This window comes from Macaca fascicularis, chromosome 19 (assembly GCF_037993035.2).
Source record: "Macaca fascicularis isolate 582-1 chromosome 19, T2T-MFA8v1.1".
Lineage (NCBI taxonomy): Eukaryota > Metazoa > Chordata > Mammalia > Primates > Cercopithecidae > Macaca > Macaca fascicularis.
Window position 1 is genome coordinate 42,489,649 of NC_088393.1, and position 23,585 is coordinate 42,513,233.

Sequence of the window (23,585 nt, forward strand, 5' to 3'; positions counted from 1 at the left end):
TACAAATTAATAAGATATAACAGTTATAAACATTTCTGCACCTAATAACAGACTTCAAAATATAAAGCAAAAATTGATAGACTTAAAGGAGAAATACACAGTTCTACCAAGATAGCTGGAGAGTTCAAAATCCCACTTTCGATAATGGATAGAACACACAGACAGAAAATAAGTAAAAATATAGTGGACTTGAATAACACAAAAACCAAATAGACCTAACAGACACATATGGAACACTCACCCGATTAAAAAAAAATCCAAGTGCACATGAGACATTCTCTATGATAGATGACATGTTAAGCCATAAGTTAAATCTCAGTAGATTTTAAAATAAATATAAAACGAACTATCTTCTTTGACCACAACAAGATACAGTTAGAAATCAATAGAAGGAAAAATGAAAATTCACAAATATGTGAAAATTAAACAACACTATCTTAAACAATCAATAGGTCAAAGAAGAAATCACAAAGGAAATTAGAAAATACTTAGTGACAAGTGAGAAAGAAAACAAAATATGCCAAAACTTATGAGATGCCCCAAAAACTGTGCTCAGAGGGAAAGTAACAGCTATTAATGTACATGTTAAAAAGAAGAACTATCTCAAATTAATAACCTGACTTACACCTTACGGAACTAGAAAAAGTAGAGCAAACAAAACCCAAAGCCAGCAGAAGAAAGGAAATAATAGAGACTAGAGCAGAAACTAATAGAGAAAGAGAACAGACAAAAAATCTATAAAACCAAAAGTTGGTTTTTTGAAAAGATTAACAAAATTGGCAAACCTTTGGCGAGACTGATGAAGCACAAAAGAGAGAAGACGCAAATAACTAAAATTAGAAATGAAAGTGGCAATACCACTAATTTTAAACCACCTAGCAAAGAAAAATCTTAAACCAGATGGCTTCACGAGTTAGCTCAACCAAACATTTAAAGAAGAATTCACACAAATCATTTTCAAACTTCCAAAAAATTGAAGAGAAGGAAACACTTTCTAATTCATTCTATGCAGCCAGTATTACCATAATACCAAAGTCAAATAAAAAAATCACAAGAAAACTAGACTAAAACCCCTATGAATATAGATACAAATATCCTCAAAAAAAATTAGCAAATCAAATCCATTAGCATATTAAAAGGATTACTCACCATATCCAAGTATGATTTATGCAGGAATGCAAGGGTGGTTCAACACAAGAAAATCAATCAATATAATACATCACATTATTAGAATGAAGGTAAAAAACACACATATGATCATCTGAATTAATACAGAAAAGGTACTTGACAAAATTCAACACACCTTCATGATTAAAAAAAAAAAAAAAAACAGAAAACTAATCCTACAGGGAAAATTCCTCTATGTGATAAATGATATTTATGAAAAACTCACAGCTAACATCATACTCAATGGTGAAAGATTGAAAGCTTTCCCCCTAAGATCAGGAATAAGACAAAGATGCTCACTTTCACCATGGCTATTGAACACTATACTGGAAGTTCCACCCAGAGCTATCAGACAGAAAAAGGAAATAAAAGGCATCCAAATTGGAAAGAAAGCAGTAAAACTATCTCTATTCAGAGATGACATGATCCATATATAGAAAATCCAAAAGAATTCACAAGACAGTTACTACAGTTAAACCAATTGCAGGGTACAAGATCAACACACAAAAATAATTCGTGGTTCTACGCACCAGCACTGAACAATCTGAAGAGGAAATTGAGAAAACAATTCCATTTACAACAGCATCTAAAACAATTAAATACTTAGGAATAAATCTAACCAAGAAGGGGAAAGACTTGTACACTGAAAATTACAAAAGATTGCTAAAATAAATTAACAAATATCAAAATAAATTAACAAATATCTAAAGAAATGGCAAGATGTGTTCATGGATAGAAAGACTTAACGTTAAGATGTCAATACTACTCAAAACAATCTACAGATTCAACACAACGCTGACCAAAATTCCAACATCTTTTTCCAAAGAAATGGAAGCAGATCCTCAAATTAATATGGAGTTTTAAGGGGTCTCCAATAACCAAAACAATACTGAAAAAAAAATAAAGTTGGAGGACTCACACTTCCCAACTGTGAACTTACTACAAAGCTACAGTAATTAAAACATATGGTACTTGCATAAGGATAGGCATATAGATCAATGAAATAGAATGCAGAACCCAGAAACAAACCCTCACACATATGATTAATTGATTTTTGACAAGGAAGCCAAGACCACTTAATGGGAAAAGGACAGTGTTTTCAACAAATGGTAGAGGGAAAACTGAATATCCACATGCAAAAAAATGAAGTTGGACCCTTCTACCACATACCAAAATTAAAATGGCTCAGGCCGGGTGCAGTGGCTCACATCTGTAATCCCAGCACTTCGAGAGGCCAAGGTGGGTGGATCACTTGAGGTCAGGAGTTCGAGACCAGCCTGGCTAACATGGTGAAATCCCATCTCTACTAAAAATACAAAAATTAAATTAGCCCTGTGTGGTGGCACGCACCTGCAATCCCAGATACTTGGGAGGCTGAGGCACAAGAATTGGTTGAACCCGGGAGGCGGAGGTTGTAGTAAGCAGAGATCACACCACTGCACTCAAGCCTGGGTGACAAAGTGAGACTCCATCTCAAAAAATAAAACAAAATAAAATAAAATGGTTCAAAGACTCAATTTAAGAGTTAAAACTATAAAACTCTTAGATGAAAATATTGTTGAAATCTTCATCACATTGAACTTGGCAACAATTGCATAAATAGGAGACCAAAAGTACAAGGAAGAAAAAGTAGTAGGTAAATTGAACTTCATTAAATTAAGAACTTTTGTGCACCAAAGGACACTATCAAGAAAGTGAAAAAACCTGGAGAATGGAAGAAAATATTTGCAAATCATATATCTAACAAGGGATTAATATCCAAAGTATATATAGAACTCCTACAACTTGACAACAAAAAAACAACCCAGTTCAAAAAAGGACAAAGTACTTGAATAGACACTTCTCCAAAGAAGATATACTAATGGACAATAAATTCGTGAAAATATGCTCAACATCATTAGTCATTGGGGAAATGCAGATTACAACCACAATGAAATGCCACTTCACACACTAACCAGGATGGCTATAATCAAGAAAATGGATAATAAGTTTTGGTAGGGATGTGGAGAAATTGGAATCCTCCATGCATTGCTGGTGGGAATGTAAAATAGTGCAGCCACTGGGCAAAACAGTTTGGCAGTTCCTCAAAAGGTTAAAAATAGAACTACCAAGTCACCCAGCAATTCCATTCCTAGGCATATATTCAAAAGAAATGAAAGCAGATATTTGTACACCAGTGTTCACAGCTGCACCATTTACAATAGTCAAAAGGTAGGAACAAGCTATGTCCATCCACAAATGAATGGATAAATAAAACGTAGCATATACATACAATGGTACACTAGTTCGCTGTAAAAAGAAATTTTGATCTTACTTCATGCTACATGACTTTGACATACTACAACATGGATGGACCTTGAAAACATTATTCTTTATGCAATAGACACAGGACAAATGTTAGACGATTCCACTTACATGAGGCATCTAGAATGGGCAATTTAATAAGCAAAGTAGAATAGAAATTACTAGGGGCAAGGGTAGCGGGTAATGCGGAGTTATTGTTTAATGGGCACAGAGTTTATGTTGGGGGTGTTGAAACAGTTTCGGGGATAAAGAGTGGTGACTGGTACAGGACATTGTGAATGTACTTAATGCCATTGGATTTTACACTTAAAATGGTTAAAACGATAAATATTATAGTTTGCATATTTTATCATAAAAACATTTTTAAAAATGATGAAGGAACGTGAACGGGTTGAAATTTTATAAAAAGTGGCCAGGGAAGGTGTCACTGCCAAAGTGTCCTACCGGAGGAGGAAGTTCATGTGGACATCTGCGGGAAGGGTGTTCTGGCAGAGGGAGTAGCACGGGCGATGGCTCTGAGGACTGTGAGAAGCATATTTGGAAACAGCGAGGAGGCCAGGGTGTCTGAAGCTGAGTAAGCCAGAGAGTGGGAGGAGGTGAGATAAGAGAGGGAAGGTCAGTTTCTGCTGAGAGTGAGGAGGAGCCACAGGCGGGTTGTGAGCAGGTGGAGGTCAACTGGCTTGAGTGTTAACAGGGCCAGTAAAACAAAGCACGCATGGGTACCGAAACCAGCCAGTGACCAGTTGGCAACTTGGGGGAGTCTAACGCGAGGAAGCGCCCAGGGTTCCCCCAGGATGCGCTTCCCCTCGCCGCCACCTGGAGACAGCAGAGTCGCGCCCAGCGCTGCGCAGGCTGATCGCCGCGCCGCGCCCCGGACCTCGGTTGCAGGTGGCTAGTCCCGGGAATTCCTACGCGGAAACCGGTCCCAGGCCCAGCGCCTTCGCTCGGCCCCTTTAAGAGCCAGAATTTCCGGAGGGCTGACCTGGGGCTAGGGATGCCCAGGGGCCGAACCACAAGTTGGGAACGCGTGGGGGAGGTGGCGAAAACTTCCGAAGTGGAATTCCAACTTTTCCTGGGCCTGATTCCCCTCGGGCATCCCTGAGGGGGCAGAGCTTCCCTTCCGGGGACTTCAGAGGGTTCCTCAGGTCATCTAACTGGGAGACACAGGGGGCCTGAAGTGCCCCCCTCCACCCGGTCCGGACGAACCCCAGTGGAAGTGGAGAAGTCAGGCGCCACCGACAAGCCTCTCCCCGCCAGGACTTTGCTTAGACTCGCTCCTCCCGGCAGGGCGCACCTAGGCGGGTCCATCGCCCGCCGGGGAGAGGGGTGTGGGTAGGGAGGGAACAGGTGCGCTGCGGGTCCTGCCCTATCTCAACAGGTGAATCGCTCCAAGTGGGTCTCGGTTTCGTGGATCTCGGTGCGCTTAGTTTGGCCGGAGCAGATGGGGGCCGGACGGGACCTGTGGTCCGCAGGCGCCCTCCCAGCGGGCCAGTCACTTGGTTCGGGCCCTGGGGGCCGGAGCGCACCTGGGTCAGCCCACTTCCGGGGAGGGAGGCAGAGGAACCCCTCCCCGCCACTCACCCCCAAGCCCAGCCCTCGGCTCCCACCCTTGTGTACCTGGGCCGAACCATTCACCGGAGCGCGCAGCGGGTGGAGTGTGGCTCGGAGAACCGCGGCGGGTCAAGCACCTTTCTTCCCCATATCTGAAAGCGTGCCCTTTGTCCACCTCGTTTACGTTCATTAAAACTTCTAGAACGCAGCAGGATGGACTTGTTGTAGGGACAAGGAACGGAAGTGGGAAGGGGAGGAGCGTGCACCCCTCCTGGCCTTGGTGCGCCCCGCGCCCCCTAAGATACTTTGGAAGGGACGCGCGGGCCGGACGCGCCCAGACGGCCGCGATGGCGCTGGTGGCCGGCGGGCTCTGTAGAGGGCTGGGCTCCCACCCGGCCGCCCCAGGCCGGGACGCGGTAGTCTTCGTGTGGCTCCTGCTTAGCACCTGGTTCACAGGTACGGGGCACGGGGCCCCTGACGCTGCGGAACGGCGGAGGGCACCGTAGAGGGGGATGGATGGAGTTGGAGGCGGCGGGGGCGCCTAGGGCGCGGGAAGCGGGAGGTCTCAGAGGCTGGGTCCTTACGATCCCCTGGGTCTTGGGCGATCTCTTGCGTGCCGGAGTGAGAGGAATTCCCCATCCGTGCCTGGGAGCGCTCCCCCCGCCCTTATCTGGGAGATAGCAGGAAGTGAAACTCCCTGGACGGTAAGACCGGGAGCGGCAGGGAGAATGGAACTCTTTGTGGGGAGGGAGTGGAGGACCGCCCGATCACTAGGAAAAGAAAAGCCGGGATGGAGCTTGGGCGCTCCCGGGGTTTTCTAAGTGTTGGAGTAACGGGGAGAGGGCACGGGAGGGCTGGATCAGACGCTTCCTAGAGGGACAGAGACGAAGGAACAATGCCCAGGCCCCGGGTGGGTGTGGGACTAGGGACTTCCCATCCCCCGCACCCCACCCACCTCCCGCGGGTTCCGGATTATACGTGCGTAAGAGTCTGATGGGGTGGATTTACGGACTTGAAACCGACTTCTGCTGGCAGGCTTTCACCAGGATGGGATGTTTGGGTAGTGATGAGGTCTTTCAGCAGACGCTTTTGGTGAAGTCATTTGAAATGACTTTAGAGTAGGGTGAGGTGGTGGGAGGCTGATGGAGATATTGTGGGGGCTTTAGTCCCTCCATGGCAAAGCAGTTCAGGCAAACAACTCTGCGGTTTTCCCTCCAAATTCAAAAGACCCCGGATAACCTGGAATCCTTGGTAGTCGGTTTTGAAGTGGGGCCTTGGGCGCTGGGGGCATTGACGTGGCCATTTGGGCTTGCCTGCCCAGGCCACACAGAGGCCCCTTGCTGTGGGTGAATGGCAAAGGGAAGAGGAGACTGGTGTGATTCAGAGGCCACAGGCTGGGAAGAGGGATGGCGGATGAGTCCAAGGAAACTGGCTGTGTCACCGTGCACCTGCCACTTCAGCCCCACGGGTCTATAAAATGGGCATGATTATCCTGCCTACCTCACTGGTCCTGGCGATTAAGGAACAATGTGTGCCAGGCACTCTGTAAGTAAGCCACACACTTGCAAGTGTCAAGCTGGTGACAGGTGGCGCTCCTGTTGAAACACCTCCCTGAGCTCACAGCAACCCCTGCTTCTCTCCTCTTGCCCTCAGCCCCTGCCAGGGCCATCCAGGTGACCGTGTCCGACCCCTACCACGTGGTGATCCTCTTCCAGCCCGTGACCCTACCCTGTACCTACCAGATGACCTCGACCCCCACGCAACCCATTGTCATCTGGAAGTACAAGTCTTTCTGCCGGGACCGCATCGCTGATGCCTTCTCCCCAGCCAGCGTCGACAACCAGCTCAATGCCCAGCTGGTAGCCGGGAACCCAGGCTACAACCCCTACGTCGAGTGCCAGGACAGCGTGCGCACCGTCAGGGTCGTGGCCACCAAGCAGGGCAACGCTGTGACCCTGGGAGATTACTACCAGGGTCGGAGGATTACCATCACCGGAAGTATGTTGGGCGGGGCAGGGGGATGAGGCTGGGCTTGCCCGGGTGGTGGGGCTGGCATCCTTGTACTGGACCTGGAGTCCCCATCTGAAAGCTCTTGAGTGCCAGTGTCTGAAAGGACCAATGAAGGGAACAATTCTTTTTTTTTTTTTTTTTTTTTGAGATGGAGTCTTGCTCTGGACTCCAGGCTTCCAGGCTGGAGTGCAGTGGTGTGATCTCGGCTCACTGCAACCTCCACCTCCCAGGTTCAAGCAATTCTCCTGCCTCAGCCTCCCAAGTAACTGGGACTCCAGGCATGTACCACCACGCCCAGCTAATTTTTATATTTTTAGTAGAGATGGGGTTTTACCATGTTGGCCAGGCTAGTCTCAAACTCCTGACCTCAAATGAACTGCCCGCCTTGGCCTCCCAGAGTGCTGGGAGACACCATACCCAGCCTAAAGGGAGCAATTCTATTCTACTATTCTTCCTTCTGCTAATCTTTCCATTCCTTAATTTAATAACGAAGATTTTTTGAGTACCTGTCATGTACCAGGTGCTGTTCTGGGCCCCAGGAATACAGCTGTTAACAAAATCATCAGGCCGGGCATGGTGGCTCAAGCCTGTAATCCCAGCACTTCGGGAGGCCAAGACAGGCGGATCACGAGGTCAGGAGATCGAGACCATCCTGGCTAACACGGTGAAACCCCGTCTCTACTAAAAAATACAAAAAAACTAGCTGGGCGTGGTGGCGGGCGCCTGTAGTCCCAGCTACTTGGGAGGCTGAGGCAGGAGAATGGTGTAAACCCGGGAAGCGGAGCTTGCAGTGAGCCGAGATCCGGCCACTGCACTCCAGCCTGGGCGACAGAGCGAGACTCCGTCTCAAAAAAAAAAAACAAAAAAAAACATCAAACTACTTCCCTCATGGAGCCCACATTGCAGTGAGAGAGACAAACACAACACACACTCTCAAGTGCTTGAAGATAAACAAAACTAGGTAATGGAGAGAGGACGCCAGGGTTTGTTCTATAATCATATTAATAACACGAGCAGTAAGAAGTAAAATTTATCTAAGTAACAACTTATAAAGGGTCTACTGTGTGCTAAGCTCCCATCCAGGTTCCCAAGGATTAACTCAGACCACATAGTATTTGAATAGATTCTATTACTGTCATCTTACAGAGGCCCAGAGAGAGAAAGTGACTTGCCTAGTATCACATCGCTGGTAAAGGGGCTGGGATTCTAACTCGGCCGCTTCGGGTCTAGTGGCCAAGTTCCTAATCCCTTTGCTTGCCTAGGGTGGTCCACAGAACTCAGAGGAGGTGGCAGGAGTGAACTGCAGGGGCAAGAGATCTTAATGGAGAAAGCCTACGACGTGCCAGGAACTGCACACACTTTCTCCCACTGAGTCCTCTCCTCTACCCTCCCGACAGCTGAGGCACAGAGAGGTTACCTTGTTCAAATGGGCGCATAGGAAGTCAAAGTCTGGAGCTGGAGTTTGAACCCAGGCAGCCCTGAGAACCCTTGTTCTTAACTGTAGTGCTTGCCTCCTGATAGGATGTGCCTGTTGGGACTAAGTAAAGGGCAGTCATTCATTCATTCATTTGGTATTTATCAAGCATCTACTATGTGTCATTGGTGCTGGGGATAGAGGTGATTGGGATGGCTGGTTTCTGTCCTCAGGGAGATGACTTGAACCTGGGAGGCGGGGGTTGCCATGAGCCAAGACTGTGCCACTGCACTCCAGCCTGGGCAACAGAGTGAGACTCCGTTGCAAAAAAAAAAAAAAAGAAAAAAGAAAAGAAAATAGCACTGGGTGATGTGCTACATGGAGTGACTTGGGCTGTGAATATGATTTGAGGAGGGCCTGGGCCTGGGCCCTACAGAACCTAGAAGACAGAGAGGAAGGGGAGGGGCAGGGTGCCAGGGATGAGGGCTCATCTACCTCATGTCTTAGTGTGTGTTCACTGTCTTAAACAAGCATTTAAAGTTGGGCATGGGACAGAAGGGGGAAGGGAGCATCCCTTTGCAGACCCCAGGAAGCCAGGAACTGGAGCACATTCTGCTGGAGGATCGATGGGAAGCAGGGTTCCAGGAGCTGAGCCTGTGTCAGTTCTGTTTCAGAGGACGCACCAGGCTTGCTTGCCCTGGATTTCTGTGGGCCGCTCAGCCATGAGCATCCTACTGTTACTGAGGTCACAGAGCTTCTTAGGCCCCCTCCCCTCTAACCCAGGGATTGTGCCTGCCTGGACTGGGCATGACTGCTCAGCTCCTGCCAGGACAAGCCAAATACTGAGGGTGCTTCCTCTGCTGGGCACAAAAGTCCAGGATGACCCCCCAGGCTCTGTCTGGGGAAAGGGGCCCTGCATGCTTCAGGGGCCTCACAGGCCTGGGTCTTTCAAACCACCCCCACCTGGGCCCGTGTTTGATCAAGGCCCTGAGTGTAAACATCCATTGTGTGTGTGTCCTTTCAGGAAAACCCGTAGCCAAAGGAGCTTCCTCCGTTTCAGCTTTGAGGATGGGGAAAAGTGGACTCCCCGTGGTGTTCTTAGGGTCACCCACTGTGCTGCTTATTTTTTATTATTTTTTTTTTCTGTCGCCCAGGCTGGAGTGCAGTGGTGTGATCTCAGCTCACTGCAACCTCAGCCTCCCAGGTTCAAGCGATTCTCCTGCCTCAGCCTCCGGAGTAGCTGGGATTACGGGTGCACATCACTACACCTGGCTAATTTTTGTATCTTTTTGGTAGAGATGGGATTTTGCCATGTTAGTCAGGCTGGTCTCAAAATCCTGACCTCAGGTGATCTGCTGCCTCAGCCCCCCAAAGTTCTGGGATTACAGATGTGAGCCACCATCCCCGGCCTATCCTGGTTTCAAAAGTGAAAATAGTCCTGGGTGAACTAGGAGGCCGTCCACTCCAGGCGTCCCTCAGGTCAGGTGGCTCATGCCCTGCTTCATCCTTTCATGCTTTGGGTGATAGACCAGCACCTGGACAGGAGGCCCTGTTCCACCTCCTCAGGCTCCTTGGGGTCCAAGTGCTCCCAACTCCAGCTGCACTGCAGCAGAGAGCCCATGGGACCTCTGAAATCATGAAGGTCACCTTTGCAGTGTATAAAGGAACCAGAGATTGGAGATGTGGAGGAGGCCTGGCTGCTGTTCCCCCTGGAGACCTGGCATCTCCTCCCCTAACCTAAAACAATGAAAGCAACGCTCAGCCCGGGTGAGATCAGCGCCAGCCCAGGACCAGGAACAGGGTACGCCCTGCAGGAAGAAGGTGTGCCCAGGCCTTAGGATGGATCAAAAGAAGCCAGAAAACTATATTTTTTGTGAGTTTTGAAAACGTCAGACAGGTCAAATAAAACACAGTGAGGTCCAGCCTTGGCCTATGAGATGCCAGATTTCAACCCCTGGCCTATAAGATCCATTTGCTATGTCAGGGGGTTCCTGTCCACGTCTTTTGCTTACAGCAGGGACCAGCTCTTGAGCTCCATTGTTGGAGAGGCATAGTCAGGGTCTCATTTGAAGACACTGGTGGCTCATGCCTATAATCCCAGCACTTTGGGAGGCTGAGGCAGGAGGATTGCTTGAGGACAGGAGTTGGGAGAATAGCCCGGGCAACACAGTGAGACCCAGACACTACAAAAAATAAATTAGCGGGGCATGATGGTGCACCCTGGTAATTCCAGCTACTCTAGAGATGGGAAGATTGCTTGAGCCCAGGAGTTCGAGGCTGCAGTGACCCATGATCGCACCACTGCACTCCAGCCTGGGCGACAAAGCTAGGCCCTCTCAGAAAGGATACAGGTGGAAAAATGATGGACGAAGAGGGCATTGTGGCAAACCTGGAGGATTTAGGAGAACCTAGTTTAGAATTCTATGAGGATTCAATGAAAGAATGTGTGCAGAGGGGCCCAGCACATAGTAAGAGCTCAATAAATGGTGGGGGCACAGGGCAGTGACTCATGCCTGTAAAATCCCAGCACTTTGGGAGGCCGAGGCAGGTGGATCACTTGACAGTGGCTTAGATGCCTGATCATTAGGGGAAGTCGTGTCCTCAACCCCTTCACATCTGCTCTGAAGGTCACCATATCTGGAAGCCTCCCTGGCCTCCTTGTTTAAAATGGCACAGCCCCTACTCCACGCCTGGCACTCTCTGTCTGCTGTCCCTGATTCGTTTTCTTCATACAGCTTATCTTTGTCTGATATGTGACATAGTTACATTTTTTATTTGTCTTTCTTTCCCAGTTAGAATCTGAGCTCTAGAAGGACAAGGGCAAGGATTTATAACTCAAAGGTTCTGGGCTTAGGCCTCTTTACACTCTTGATTTTGAGGTTAATTAAGAGCTCAGGCCTAGCAAAGTGGCTCATGCCTGGAATCCCAGCACTTTGGGAGGCCCAGGCGGGCAGATCACTTGAGGTCAGGAGTTCCAGATCAGCCTGGCCCACATAGTGAAAGCTCTGTCTCTACTAAAAATATAAAAATTAGCCAGTTATGAGTAGCTGGCGCCTATAATCCCAGCTACTCAAGAGGCTGAGGCAGGAGAATCGCTTGAACCCAGGAGGCGGAGGCTGCAGTGAGCCAAGGTCGCGCCACTGCACTCTAGCCTGAGCAACAGAGCGAGACTCCATCTCAAAAAAAAAAATAATAATAATAAGAGCTCAAAGAGTTTGTTTGCAAAGGTAGCAGACTGAGAAAAGTTTACAAAATAGTTTAAATGACATCTCATTATAGATTAACATAAATAAAATAATTTTTATGAAAAACAGTCATTTTCTGAAAGCAGACAAAATATTGTGCATGAGAAGGTGCCATGGTTTTATTGTTTTGCAAATCTCTGAAGCCTGGCTGGATAGAAGAGCCTGGCTTCTCAAAGCTGCTTCGGTTTGCTGTGATGTCTGTCATATGTCACGTAGCCTCTGGAAAACTCCAGTTAGTATTGTTGGGAAAATAACTTTGACCTCAGGATCTCCTGAAAATGTCTTGGGGAACCCCAGGGTCTAGAGGCTGCAGTTTGAGAACTGTTGCTGTGGTATACCAGGTGTCTCAAATACTGCCTAGAGCGTAGGTGGCACTCAGTAATTATTGTTGAAGAATGAATGAATGAATGAATGAATGAAATGTGTCTTTGAATCCAGCCATGTGCCCAGAATGACAGGACAGATGACAAAAGCTAAGGGACTTTAGCATGACGGGAGAGGGGGTTCATTTCTTTTTCTTTCTTTTTTTTTTTTTTTGCGATGCAGTCTCGCTCTGTTGCCCAGGCTGGAGTGCACTGGCGCGATCTCAGCTCACTGCAACCTCTGCCTCCTGGGTTCAAGTGATTCTCCTGCCTCAGCCTCCTGAGTGGCTTGGACTACAGGCACGCACCACCATGCCTGGCTAATTTTTTACATTTTTGGTAGAGATAGGGTTTTACCATGTTGGTCAGGCTGGTCTGGAACTCCTGACCTCAAGTGATCCACCCGCCTCAGCCTCCCAGAGCGCTGGGATTACAGGTGTAAGCCACCGTGTCCGGCAAAGAGGGTGTTCATTTCTACTCCTGGCCAGGTATAGTGTCAGGCACTGGGGACCCAGCAGTGACAGGGCTGTGCCTCGTGGAGCCCACATTTTCACCAGGCAAGGGATGGTCGGCCCCTAAGCTGGGAGATAGACTTCACCAGTTGGTTGGGGGAGCTGTGGGAGAAGCCCAGCCCATTGGGGGACAGTGCGAATCTAGAGCCAAGGCGATGGCAGGGGTGAGGCTGGCATGGTAGCTAGAGACCATGTTGTGCCAAGGGCCTTGGGGACCATGGAACCTTAGGGAAGGCGTCGGGAATGCTGTAGTGAGACACGGTTGCAAGGAGAATTTTTCTGTAGACATGAGGCCTTCCTTGTGAAGAAAGAAGACGGAAAGGGTTCTTTCATTCCTGGGGGTGCCAGGCGCTGTGGACTGGCATGCGTGGTTGCCGCCATCACAGAGCTGTCGTGCAGGAAGGCAGCGCGTCCTTGGGAAGGTGGCAGGCAGGTCAGGCTGGCAGGAAAGAGGCTGGGAAGCTGAGGGCGTTTCCTGCCCGAGATGCCCAGTGTAGTGTACTTCTCTCCCCACTGGCCTAAGGCGGAGTTGCCTGGTAGGTGCCCGCGTCCCACCTTGGTGAAAGGCTGAAGGTATTTAACTAATTAGGGCCTGAGGAGCAGAGAGGAAACAGGATGTGCCAAAACACTTTGATGGTTGGCAGAGTTAACAGGCTCCTTGTCTGCAGCTGCTTCAGACATGAGCGTCCCCAAGCCCTGGGCCTGACCTGGAATGTGGGGATGGAAGGGGAGGGGGAGGGACCAAGGCCCTGGGGGGGGTAAGTCTCTCTCCCCCACACAGACACACCCACTCCTTATGGGTGCCTGGGCATCTCCTGGTACCTAGAATCTGGACTGTTTATTTCCACACCCATCCCTGGTGTACACTAGGCCCTGTGGGTGGCAGTTCACATCAGGGGAGTTCAGACTTTGGATCTGAGAGGTGGTTCAGAGATGGCTGGAAGTTGAGAAGCACAGACTGCTGGGTGTGGTGGCTCACGCCTGTAATCCCAGCACTTTGGGAGGTGAGGCGGGTGCGTCACCTGAGGTCAGGAGTTCGAAACCAGCTTGGTCAACATGGCGAAACCCCATCTGTACTAAAAATGCAAAAATTAGCCAGGCATGGTGGCAGGTGCCTGTAATCCCAGCTACATGGGAGGCTGACACAGGAGAATCGCTTGAATCTGGGAGGCGGAGATTGCAGTGAGCCAAGATTGGATCGCGCCATTGCACGCCAGCCTGGGCAGCAAAAGCGAAACTCTGATTCAAACAAAAAAAGAGAGCTGGGTGTGGTGGAGTGTGCCTGTAGTCCCAACTACTCAGGAGACTGAGGTGGGAGGATTGCTTGAGTCTGGGAGGTTGAAGCCGCAGTGAGCTATAATTACATCACTGCACTCCAGTCAGGGCCACAGAGTGAGACCCTGTCTCGAAAGAAAGAAAAAAAACCAACCTCAGGCTCTGAGGGCACCATTACTGCTCTACACTGAGGAGCTGTGCAGCTTTTCCAGACCTGATACGTCATCCACAAAAGAGGAGTGATAACGGCCCTGCCTCGCAGACTTCTTGTAGTAGTCCAGGTGTTTCGAACGGGGCATAAAAGGCCGCGTGCCGTTGGTAGGAATCTTTGCATATGCATTTGATCATCTTCAGCCTGCCCAGCCCACCGCTTGCCCCCTCCTGGATGTGCTGGGAAGGGGACTCTGACCCTTGTGGGGTTAGGTGCCCCGGCCTCTAAGGTGCCCTCACGCCTTTTCATCCTGACCCAGATGCTGACCTGACCTTTGACGAGACGGCGTGGGGGGACAGCGGTGTGTATTACTGCTCTGTGGTCTCAGCCCAGGACCTCGAGGGGAACAATGAGGCCTACGCAGAGCTCATCGTCCTTGGTGAGTGGGCCTGGGAAGGGGGAGGCATGGCCCTTCCTTTTGTCCGCTTCTGTTCTGTCTGTCCTCCCCCGTGTCCGCCCTCTGCCCTCCAGCTTACCCTCTGGGCTCTGTCGCCTGCTCTGCTCTCCCCCAGGCTCTGCCAGTCACTTAGGCCCCCCTGTGCCCTGCACCCCAGGCAGGGACCACTGGCCCACGGTGCCTCCAATCAGCCAAGCCAAACTAAGAGTGGAGAGAATTGGTGACTCTGCCTCTTCAAAGTCTCATTTAAAAAAAAAATCCAGACTTGGGGTCCGGGTACAGTAGTTTATGCCCGTAATCCCAGCACTTTGGGAGGCGGAGGCGGGGGGATCACTTGAGGCTAGGAGTTCGAGAACAGCCTAGCCAACATGGCAAAATCCCGTCTCTACAAAAAACATAAAAGCCAGGCGTGGTGGTGCACATGCCTGTAATCCCAGTTACTCAGAAGGCTGAGGCATGAGGATTGCTTGAACCCGGGAGGCAGAGGTTGCAGTGAGCCAAGATCACGCCACTGCACTCACTCCAGCCTGGGCGACAGAGCAAGACTCCGTCCCAAAAAAAAAAAAAAAAAATTCCAGACATGGTCAGAGTCCATGGGCAGTGAATGAGGACAGTTGATGGTGTGCAAAATTGACCCACCTCCTGCTACATCCCCAAGGCCTCATCTCACCTGAGTCCCTCGCTAAAGCACAGTGGCTTTGCCGTGTGCCCCGCTGGGATGGCGCTGCATGGCACACACAGAGAGTGTGTGAGTGCAGCTGAAACGAAGCCGATTCCAGACACCCAGGGGCAGGGCGGGGTGTCTGTGTGGCTGGAAGGCCTCCCTCCATGTGTTAGGGGGATGCTGCCATCCGCCAGGTACCCTGCTGTAAGCCAACACACGGAGTCTCGTGTGGCATGTGCTCTGCAGGAGTGACGCCGCTGGGCTGTACACTGCCATCTTCACATGTGTGAGTGAGCACGTGACTGGGGAGTACTTGGGCTGCAAGACAGAGTTCATGTGTGGGGGACGGAACACGTGCACCAGTGACCCAGGAACCTCTTCGTGTTCTTTGGTAAAATGCACCATTTGCATCAGCAGTTCCCAAAATTTAGTCTCCGGGTCTGTTTACACTCTAAAAAATTATCGAGGGTCTCCAAGAGCTTTTGTTTGTTCCTGTGGGTTTTATGTCTATATGTTGCTTAATATATTAGGAATTAAAATGGGGAAATTTTTCAAGCCCAAGATGCACAAGCAAGACTGGGCAACATGGCAAGACCCTGACTCTACAAAAAATTTTAAAATTAACAGGCGTGGTGGCATGCACCTGTGGGCCCAGCTTCTTGGGAGGCTGAGGCAGGAGTATCGCTTGTGCCCAGGAGGTCAAGGCTGCAGTGAGCCGTGATTATGCTACTGCACTCTAGCATGGGTGACAGAGACCCTGGCTCAAGAAACACACACATACACAAGCATATAGTCCATTAGGCATCAGGGCCATGATGACTTCAGGGAGCCTGGGAAACTCCACTGGACATTCATGGGAGAACAAGTGAAAAAGACAAATAACATCTTAGTGTTATTCTAAAAATACTTCTTCTGGCCTTGTGGACAGGACCATGCTTTGAGAGCCGTGACTGACATGCCTCTGTCCTGTTGCGAGGGCCTACGGTGCCAAGTGCATGAGCTCTGGGGAGGGCTTCATGGGTGCAGCACTGGGCCTGTGGAGGCCCCTCAGACACAATGCTGGTGGGGCTCAGAGCTCCAGGGGGCACTCGAGGGAAGATAAGAACCTGGTCTGAGATGCGCGAATGTGATAATGCCTGAGTAGAGATGGAGACCCTGTGGGCCCCAGAACCAGGACTGCGTGTGACTTTCATATGTGGGCATTTTTGCTTCAATGGGTCCCTTCCTGTTTTAAAACAAAAATTTGTGATTATGTTCTCACAAAGACAGTTTATTACTATATATTCAGTGTTTATTTTTTTTCAGATTTGTAAAGTAAAATTAAACCATTTCAGCCAGGTGTGGTGGCACGTGCCTGTAGCCCTAGCTACTTACTCCGGAGGCTGAGGTGGGAGGATCGCCTGAGCCCAGGAGGTTGAGGCTGCAGTGAGCCATGATCGCACCCCTGCACTCCAGACTGGGCGACAGAGCTGAGATCCTGTCTGTCTCTTTATCTCGTGGGCCCTAGGGCACTGTGCCTGCTGGAACAGGACATCCCTATCACCGTGGTTGGAGCCCTTTGGGGTGCTAAAACCTATGAATGAGGAAAACTTAGGGTGCCCAAGCTGAGGCAGAGCCCTCAGAACCCCCTGGGATTTGTGTTGGAGTCCTCGTGGCATGAGACACAGGTGGATTATGCAATGGGAATTTCTTTCCTATGAGCACCCACATGTGGGCGGGTGGAGGGCAGAAGCCATGCGCTAGGGCTTCAGTCCTCAGCCCCTCCCCACTTCAGGGCACACCTTCCACTTGGCCAGCCTGGAACTGGGCTTTCGGGGGCGGCGCAGCCTGGGCTGGCTCTGGCCAGCATAATCTATTTCTCTTTTGTCCCTCCAGGGAGGACCTCAGGGGTGGCTGAGCTCTTACCTGGTTTTCAGGCGGGGCCCATGGAAGGTACGGGGGGTGGATCCTGTGTTGGGCTTCTGAGGAGCTCCCACACATCACCTACTGCTTCTGACTCTAGTTAGCATCCCCTTCCCCACTAAACCCTGCTCACTGTGGACCCCTCACTAACCTGGCCTGACTGTGGCTCTGAGGCATCTAGTGGCCTGGGCTGGGCTGGGCTGAGGAGAGCCGGGGTGCAGGCCGGGGCTCTGTGACTGGCACCTGCGGTGCTCTTGAGGGCGTGGCGTCTGGGCAGCTGGCTCTCTTTGGTCTGGGGGCTGCAGTCTGCCTCCCTCTGGGCAGGCTGCCTCTTGTTTTCTGCCTTGTGTATTTGCACCTGCGGGAGGGCCCTAACTGGGGACTGGCCGGGATGGTAGAATGGGGAGTGTGCCATGCGCAGCCTCTAGCACAAAGAATCCAGCCAGGGCTGCAGGTTCCTTGGTGAGCTTTGCAAATAGTCGCCGACCTCAGTGCTGGTTGCGCACCGTGTGCCCCTGCTGTGCCCTGTTTCCTCCCAAGCCTCCGGGCTCAGGGCCTGTTCTCTCTTTGCAGACTGGCTCTTCGTGGTTGTGGTGTGCCTGGCTGCCTTCCTCGTCTTCCTCCTCCTGGGCATCTGCTGGTGCCAGTGCTGCCCACACACTTGCTGCTGCTACGTCAGGTGCCCCTGCTGCCCAGACAAGTGCTGCTGCCCTGAGGCCCGTAAGTGCCCTGCTCATGGCCACCCTGGTTCGGGCAACATCCTGAGTCCGAGGGAAGGAGTTGGCCATCCACCTGCCCCCAGGACAGTGGCATTGGTCTGGAGGGTGTGAATTTAGCAAGTGGGGAGAAAGTAGGCTGAGGAGGGTCTGCTGCTTTAGATTGTCATTTACTTCCTCCAACTTTCAGTTTCTTTTTATGTATGTTGTTTTTTTCTTTTGTAAGTATAATCCATACACATGGTAAAAATGTTCAACATTACAAGATACTATTCACATGAAAGTAAAGCCCTCTTAAAAAACCAAATCTTGGCCAGGCCCAGTGATTACGCCTGTAATCCCAGCACTTTGGGAGGCCAAGACGAGCGGATCACTTGAGGTCGGGAGTTCCAGATCAGCCTGGCCAACATGGTAAAACCCCGTTCTCTACTAAAAATACAAAAATTAGCTGGGCATGGTGGTGTTCGCCTGTAATCCCAGCTACTCAGGAGACTGAGGCATGAGAATCGCTTGAACTCAGGAAGTGGGGGTTGCAGTGAGCTGAGATCACGCCACTGCACTCCAGCCTGGGCGACAGAGTGAGACTGTCCCCCCAAAAAAAGAAAAAAGAAAACAAATCTTAAGTGAAAAAGGTAAGAAACCAAACAAGGTTTACAACACTACATGATTTAAGCAAAAAAAATTTTTTTTTATTTAGAGAAAGGGTCTCACTGTCATCCAGGCAGTGCAGTAGTGCAATCATAGCTCACCGCAGCCTCCAACTCCTGGGTTTAAGCAATCCTCCTGCCTCAGCCTCTAGAGCAGCTGGGACTATAGACACACATCACCATGCCCAGCTAATTTTTTGATTGTTGTTTTTTGTAGAGACGGGGTCTCAGTATGTTGCCCAGCCTGATCTGAAACTCGGCCTCAGGTGATCCTCCCAAGTCAGCCTCCCCAAAGTGCTGGGATTACAGGCATGTGCCATCATGCTAGCCAATTTTTAAAATTTTTTTGTAGAGACAGGGTCTTGCTATGTTGCCCAGGCTGGTCTTAAACTCTTGACCTCAAGTGATCCTGCTTCAGGCTCCCAAAGTGATGGGATTACAGGCATGAGCTACCACACCTGGCCTTAAACTTAAGCAATTTTTTTGAGACATTTTCACTCTGTCGCCCAGGCTGGACTGAAGTGGTGTGATCTCGGCTCACTGCAACCTCCGTCCCCCGGGTTTAAGCTATTCTCCTGCCTCAGACTCCTGAGTAGCTGGGATATAGCACCTGCCACCACGCCTGGCTAATTTTTGTATTTTCAGTAGAGACAGGGTTTTGCCATGTTGGCCAGGCTGGTCTCGAACTCCTGACCTCAGGCAATCCGTGCCCCGCCCCCCAACCTTGGCTTCCCAAAGTGCTAGGATTACAGGCATGAGCCACTGTGCCTGGCCAAATTTAAGCAAATTTTTGAAAACATATCCACAGGAATGCTGCACATTTTGCCCAGTTACTACGTCTAGGGTCATATCTAGCACACCAGCATGGGTACTGTGGAGAGCTGGGACTGGCTGTGGGGCTAGAGCTAAAGGGGAAGTAAGCAAACCAAGCAGGGGAAGGTAAGAGAAGACAGAAGAGAGAGAGAGACTTAACTCTATGAGAGGAGTCAGACATGTGCAATTGAAAAAGACTTGCTCCTGCCTCTCTTTTGTGAATGTTTGTGATATCCCAACGGGACACTTTCACAGAGGAGCTGATAGACGTGGTCACAGCCATCAGCCCCGGGACACCAGGCCACAGCGTGTACACTAAGTGGCACTGATGGACACTTCAGCATCCCTCCAACTGCTGTCCCATTTCCCCTCCTCGGGGACCACAGCTGTTGCCAGTCCTTGGTTTCCTTCAGGAGGGTGTCTGGGTAGACTGGCCTTTCTGCACAGTCCAAGACACATGAACAGTGAAGTACCAGGCAATCCTTGCAAGCGTGGGCAGGTGGAGAGCTGAGGCCTGCTTGACACCTTCCTGCTCAGAAGCCCAGTGAGCAGTTTCCCTCCCTAAAGCTCAGTGTCGTCCCCTGTGAAATGGGGCTTATGGCAAAGCTCACCGCTCTGGGTGCGTTTGGGGATTCGGTGAGCTCATGTGCACGCCATTGAGCATGGGACCTGATCTATATAAAATATTCTACGTCTGCCAGCTGCTGGGCACTGCCACTCTCAGCCTCGATAGTGACTGAGGGCCAGGGCACCAGTCAGATCCCTGGTGCACACAGAGTGACCCCAGAGAAACAGCCTTCCCTCTCTGAGTCCTGTTTCCTTCTGTTAGGTCCCCACTTCATGGGGTGTTGTGGGTATTAAGGAAGTCACTGGCTAATTTTATAGTCATTGAAGTCAGTGGTGTGCAACCTGGTTCCTCAAAGGATCACTTTCCTGAAAAAATTCCACTGCTCCCTGGAGGCTTATGCAGGCCATTTCATCCCCCGCCTCTTGTCGTGTTTAGCTGACAGCTTTTTGCCCAGGCAGTGAGTGTTAGGTCCATTTCACAGATGGGCTGCAACCAAGTTTGCAGCGAACCCACTAAGACCAGAGCTAGGGCCAGGACTGTAAATGCTGGTCCCAACACCACATTTCCTCCATCTGGAGACCCTGTTACCCCAACCTGGCACCCCATTAACTCTCTGGCAGAGGCCCTGTTACATCTGCTGCTGCCACAGCCTCTGCCACTGATGAAGTTGCAGGCTGCCTGCGCTAATGAATGGGCTTCCTCTAGGCTGTGCACTTAGCCTTCTGCTTCCAAACCAAATCAGAGGTGAGGCACCCTCTCTGGGCCCATCTCTTTCCTCCATTTACCTGTTGGGGTCCCAGGGAGGAAGCCACTTGCCTAGGGCCCAGGAACTTTGCAAGCGTCTTGCCCTAGGGAGGAGGATCTTACCTCGAGCTGTCAAGCCTAGACCCTGACAGGGCGGGTAGGAATGGGTGCAGTCCATGAGTTAGAAACACTGGAGGAGACACTGCTGCTTAGCCAGGGCAGGCAAGTTAACTCCTGAGGCTCCTGCCATTGCATCTCGGTCTGGAAGGTGACCAGGTGGGCAGGATGCACGTCTCCCAGATGACTCATTTTTTCTAGAGCAGGGGCTTGGCCACCAAAGAGGATACATGATTTTGGCTTGTGGGGACAGTGGTGGACGCAGCACCTGGGCTTTATATAAAGGGGCAGCTTTGTTGCCCTGTAAACACACAGACCATGGGTGGCCACTTCTTCCAGTAAGTTAGCTGGGGAGTTGGAAGTTTAGGTAAAACCTTTTGATTGGCAAACGCTGGCAAATCACCATGCTGTTAAATGAAACATTGTCCTGCCACCCTGGGGCCGTGGGCTGCCTGTGTGCACCCTCTGAAAACCACACAGGAAGTGGGGTGGGGTCTCTGTGAAGCTGGTGTCCCCCAACCTCAGGGATGCTGCAGAAATGGAATGAGGACCAGCAGGGACTCAGATGCCCACAGAAGCTCTACAGTGGAGAGGGCGGCTTGGGAAGGAGGTCCAGGCCCAGGTCCCTCTGAAAGCCAATGGGTATGGGGCAGCCTGGCTCCTGCCCCACCCGCCTTCTCATGTTCATTGTGTCCTCACAGTGTATGCCGCCGGCAAAGCAGCCACCTCAGGTGTTCCCAGCATCTATGCCCCCAGCACCTATGCCCACCTGTCTCCCGCCAAGACCCCGCCCCTACCAACTGTGATTCCCATGGGCCCTGCCTACAACGGGTACCCTGGAGGGTACCCTGGGGACCTCGACAGGAGTAGCTCAGGTGAGGCTGGGGGAAGCAGGAACAGCTGGTGGGGGTGTGCTGGGCATCTGGACACTGAGGGGCAGGGGCTGGAAGGAAGAGGGTCTTGGGAGCCGAGGAGGGGCTCTGCTCCTGGTGAGCAGCAACTGACAGCCACTCTCCCCCAGCTGGTGGCCAAGGTTCCTACGTACCCCTGCTTCGGGACACAGACAGCAGTGTGGCCTCTGGTGAGAATCCATCATCCCAAAGTTGGATGTGCCTGTAAGGGAGAGGGCTGGGCCAGGATCCATCCTCCCAAACCGACCACCACCACCCTGTCCTTAGAAGTCCGCAGTGGCTACAGGATTCAGGCCAGCCAGCAAGACGACTCCATGCGGGTCCTGTACTACATGGAGAAGGAGCTGGCCAATTTCGACCCTTCTCGACCTGGCCCCCCCAATGGCCGTGTGGAGCGGGGTGAGCAGGAGCCTTGGGGTCTGACGGCTTTTAAGCTTGCGGGGGGGAGGGGGGAAGCATGTCTCCCTGATACCTGCCCCAGGGACTCTTGGTGCAAACCCTGGACCTGGGCAAACCTGGGCTCCTCCAGTAGTCAGTGACACCCCCCCTTCCCTGCAGCCATGAGTGAAGTCACCTCCCTCCATGAGGACGACTGGCGATCTCGGCCTCCTCGGGGCCCTGCCCTCACCCCGATCCGGGATGAGGAGTGGGGTGGCCACTCCCCCCAGAGTCCCAGGGGATGGGACCCAGAGACCCCCAGGGAGCAGGCAGGCGGGGGCTGGCGGGCCAGGCGGCCCCGGGCCCGCTCCGTGGACGCCCTGGACGACCTCACCCCGCCAAGCTCCGCCGAGTCAGGGAGCAGATCTCCCCCGAGTAGTGGTGGGAGGAGAGGCCGGGCCTACATGCCCCCGCGGAGCCGCAGCCGGGACGACCTCTATGACCAAGAAGACTCGAGAGACTTCCCACGCTCCCGGGACCCTCACTACGACGACATCAGGTCTCGGGAGCGCCTCCCTGCCGACCCCAGGTCCCACTACCACCGTACCCGGGACCCTCGGGACAACGGCTCCAGGTCCGGGGACCCCCCCTATGATGGGCGGCTACTGGAGGAGGCCGTGAAGAAGAAGGGGTCGGGGGAGAGACGGAGACCCTACAAGGAGGAAGAGGCCTACTATCCGCCCGCGCCGCCCCCGTACTCGGAGACCGACTCGCAGGCGTCCCGCGAGCGCAGGCTCAAGAAGGTGAGGGCCGCCCTCCCTGGCGTCCAGATCGTCCCTGGGTCCCCAGCCGGTCCCCGCGGCTCATACCCTTCTTCCTTTCTCCCTTGCAGAACCTGGCCCTGAGTCGGGAAAGTTTAGTCGTCTGATCTGACGTTTTCTACGTAGCTTTTGTATTTTTTTTTTAATTTGAAGGAACACTGATGAAGCCCTGCCATGCCCCTCCCGAGTCTAATAAAACGTATAATCACAAGCTCTGGAGAGAACCATTTGTTCAGCCGCGTAGGGCGGGGAACGGGGACTGCTCCCGTGTGTGTCTGTAAACCCCGCGTCCCGGGGGCGCCGGAGTCCCGGGCCGGGAAGGAGAGACCCAGCCTGGCCCGGCCCGCGCCCGCGCCCGCGCCGCCGGCCGGAGAACGTGCCCCGCCGCGCAGCCGCCGCCCGCCTGCGTGCGCGCCCCAGCCCCGCCCAGGCGTGCGCATGCGCCCCGGTCCTCCGCCTTCGCGCTCCGCAGGCCGACTGCCGGGAGCGCGCGCGCGCGCCCCTCTCCCATTCCAGCCCATCCCCCCACCCCCCACCGACCTACTTTACTGTCTCCAAACTCAGGCAGCCCACCTGGCCCCCGGCGACCCGAGCCCCTGCTCCGGGTTCCCCGACGTTCCATCCGGACCCTCGTTTCACCCGGGCGGCGCGCGGCGACCTCGCGCCCCGCGGAGCCCCGGGCCTGCGCGCGCCCGCCCGCCCCCGGAGACAGCCAGCGCGCGCGCTCCCGGGCCGCCTCCCCCAGCGCGCGTCCGCCCCGGGCTCGCGCCTCCGCCGCCGCCGCCGCCGCCGCCGCGCGCGCGCAGCTCAAGTAAAGGAGGAAAAAAAAAAGGGGGAAAAATAGAAAGCGGCGGCG

General features: G+C 52.0%; 2 protein-coding genes across 10 annotated transcripts in view; one reads left to right on the top strand and one right to left on the bottom strand.

Moving 5' to 3' along the window:
- The window catches only part of LOC102126983 (protein FAM187B-like), a 36,323-nt gene extending 12,875 nt beyond the window's left edge, over nucleotides 1-23,448 (bottom strand). The window contains exon 1 of one of the 4 annotated variants that reach the window (XM_045379336.3): nucleotides 23,303-23,448. The gene's annotated coding sequence lies outside the window, so the exon portion shown is untranslated. Of the gene's footprint in view, nucleotides 1-3,915; nucleotides 4,045-5,088; nucleotides 5,695-23,273 lie in introns of those variants that run through there. The other 3 variants (XM_065536455.2, XM_065536456.2, XM_065536458.2) reach the window with 3 other exon arrangements.
- LSR (lipolysis stimulated lipoprotein receptor) lies at nucleotides 5,355-22,940 on the top strand. 6 transcript variants are annotated; one of them, XM_015441288.3, is made up of 10 exons: nucleotides 5,355-5,478; nucleotides 6,676-7,020; nucleotides 14,311-14,430; nucleotides 16,988-17,044; nucleotides 17,588-17,734; nucleotides 21,321-21,494; nucleotides 21,641-21,700; nucleotides 21,798-21,929; nucleotides 22,089-22,711; nucleotides 22,801-22,940. In XM_015441288.3, the coding sequence occupies exons 1-10, from the start codon at nucleotides 5,370-5,372 to the stop codon at nucleotides 22,834-22,836; spliced, it is 1,803 nt and encodes a 600-aa protein (XP_015296774.2). In that variant the 5' UTR covers nucleotides 5,355-5,369; the 3' UTR covers nucleotides 22,837-22,940. The 6 variants fall into 6 exon arrangements, with proteins under 6 accessions (XP_015296774.2, XP_015296775.2, XP_005588885.2 ...); XM_015441289.3 differs by having other exon boundaries at nucleotides 21,801-21,929; XM_005588828.4 differs by lacking the exon at nucleotides 16,988-17,044.
- Nucleotides 23,449-23,585: the final 137 nt, after the last annotated feature.

Bases quoted from the DNA above. Each gene is read 5' to 3' on its own strand.
- LSR (XM_015441288.3), top strand. From the start codon at position 5,370: ATGGCGCTGGTGGCCGGCGGGCTCTGTAGAGGGCTGGGCTCCCACCCG. The intron at 17,735-21,320 runs GTAAGTGCCCTG...GTGTCCTCACAG, and splicing joins GTGCTGCTGCCCTGAGGCCC to TGTATGCCGCCGGCAAAGCA. The intron at 21,495-21,640 runs GTGAGGCTGGGG...ACTCTCCCCCAG, and splicing joins CCTCGACAGGAGTAGCTCAG to CTGGTGGCCAAGGTTCCTAC.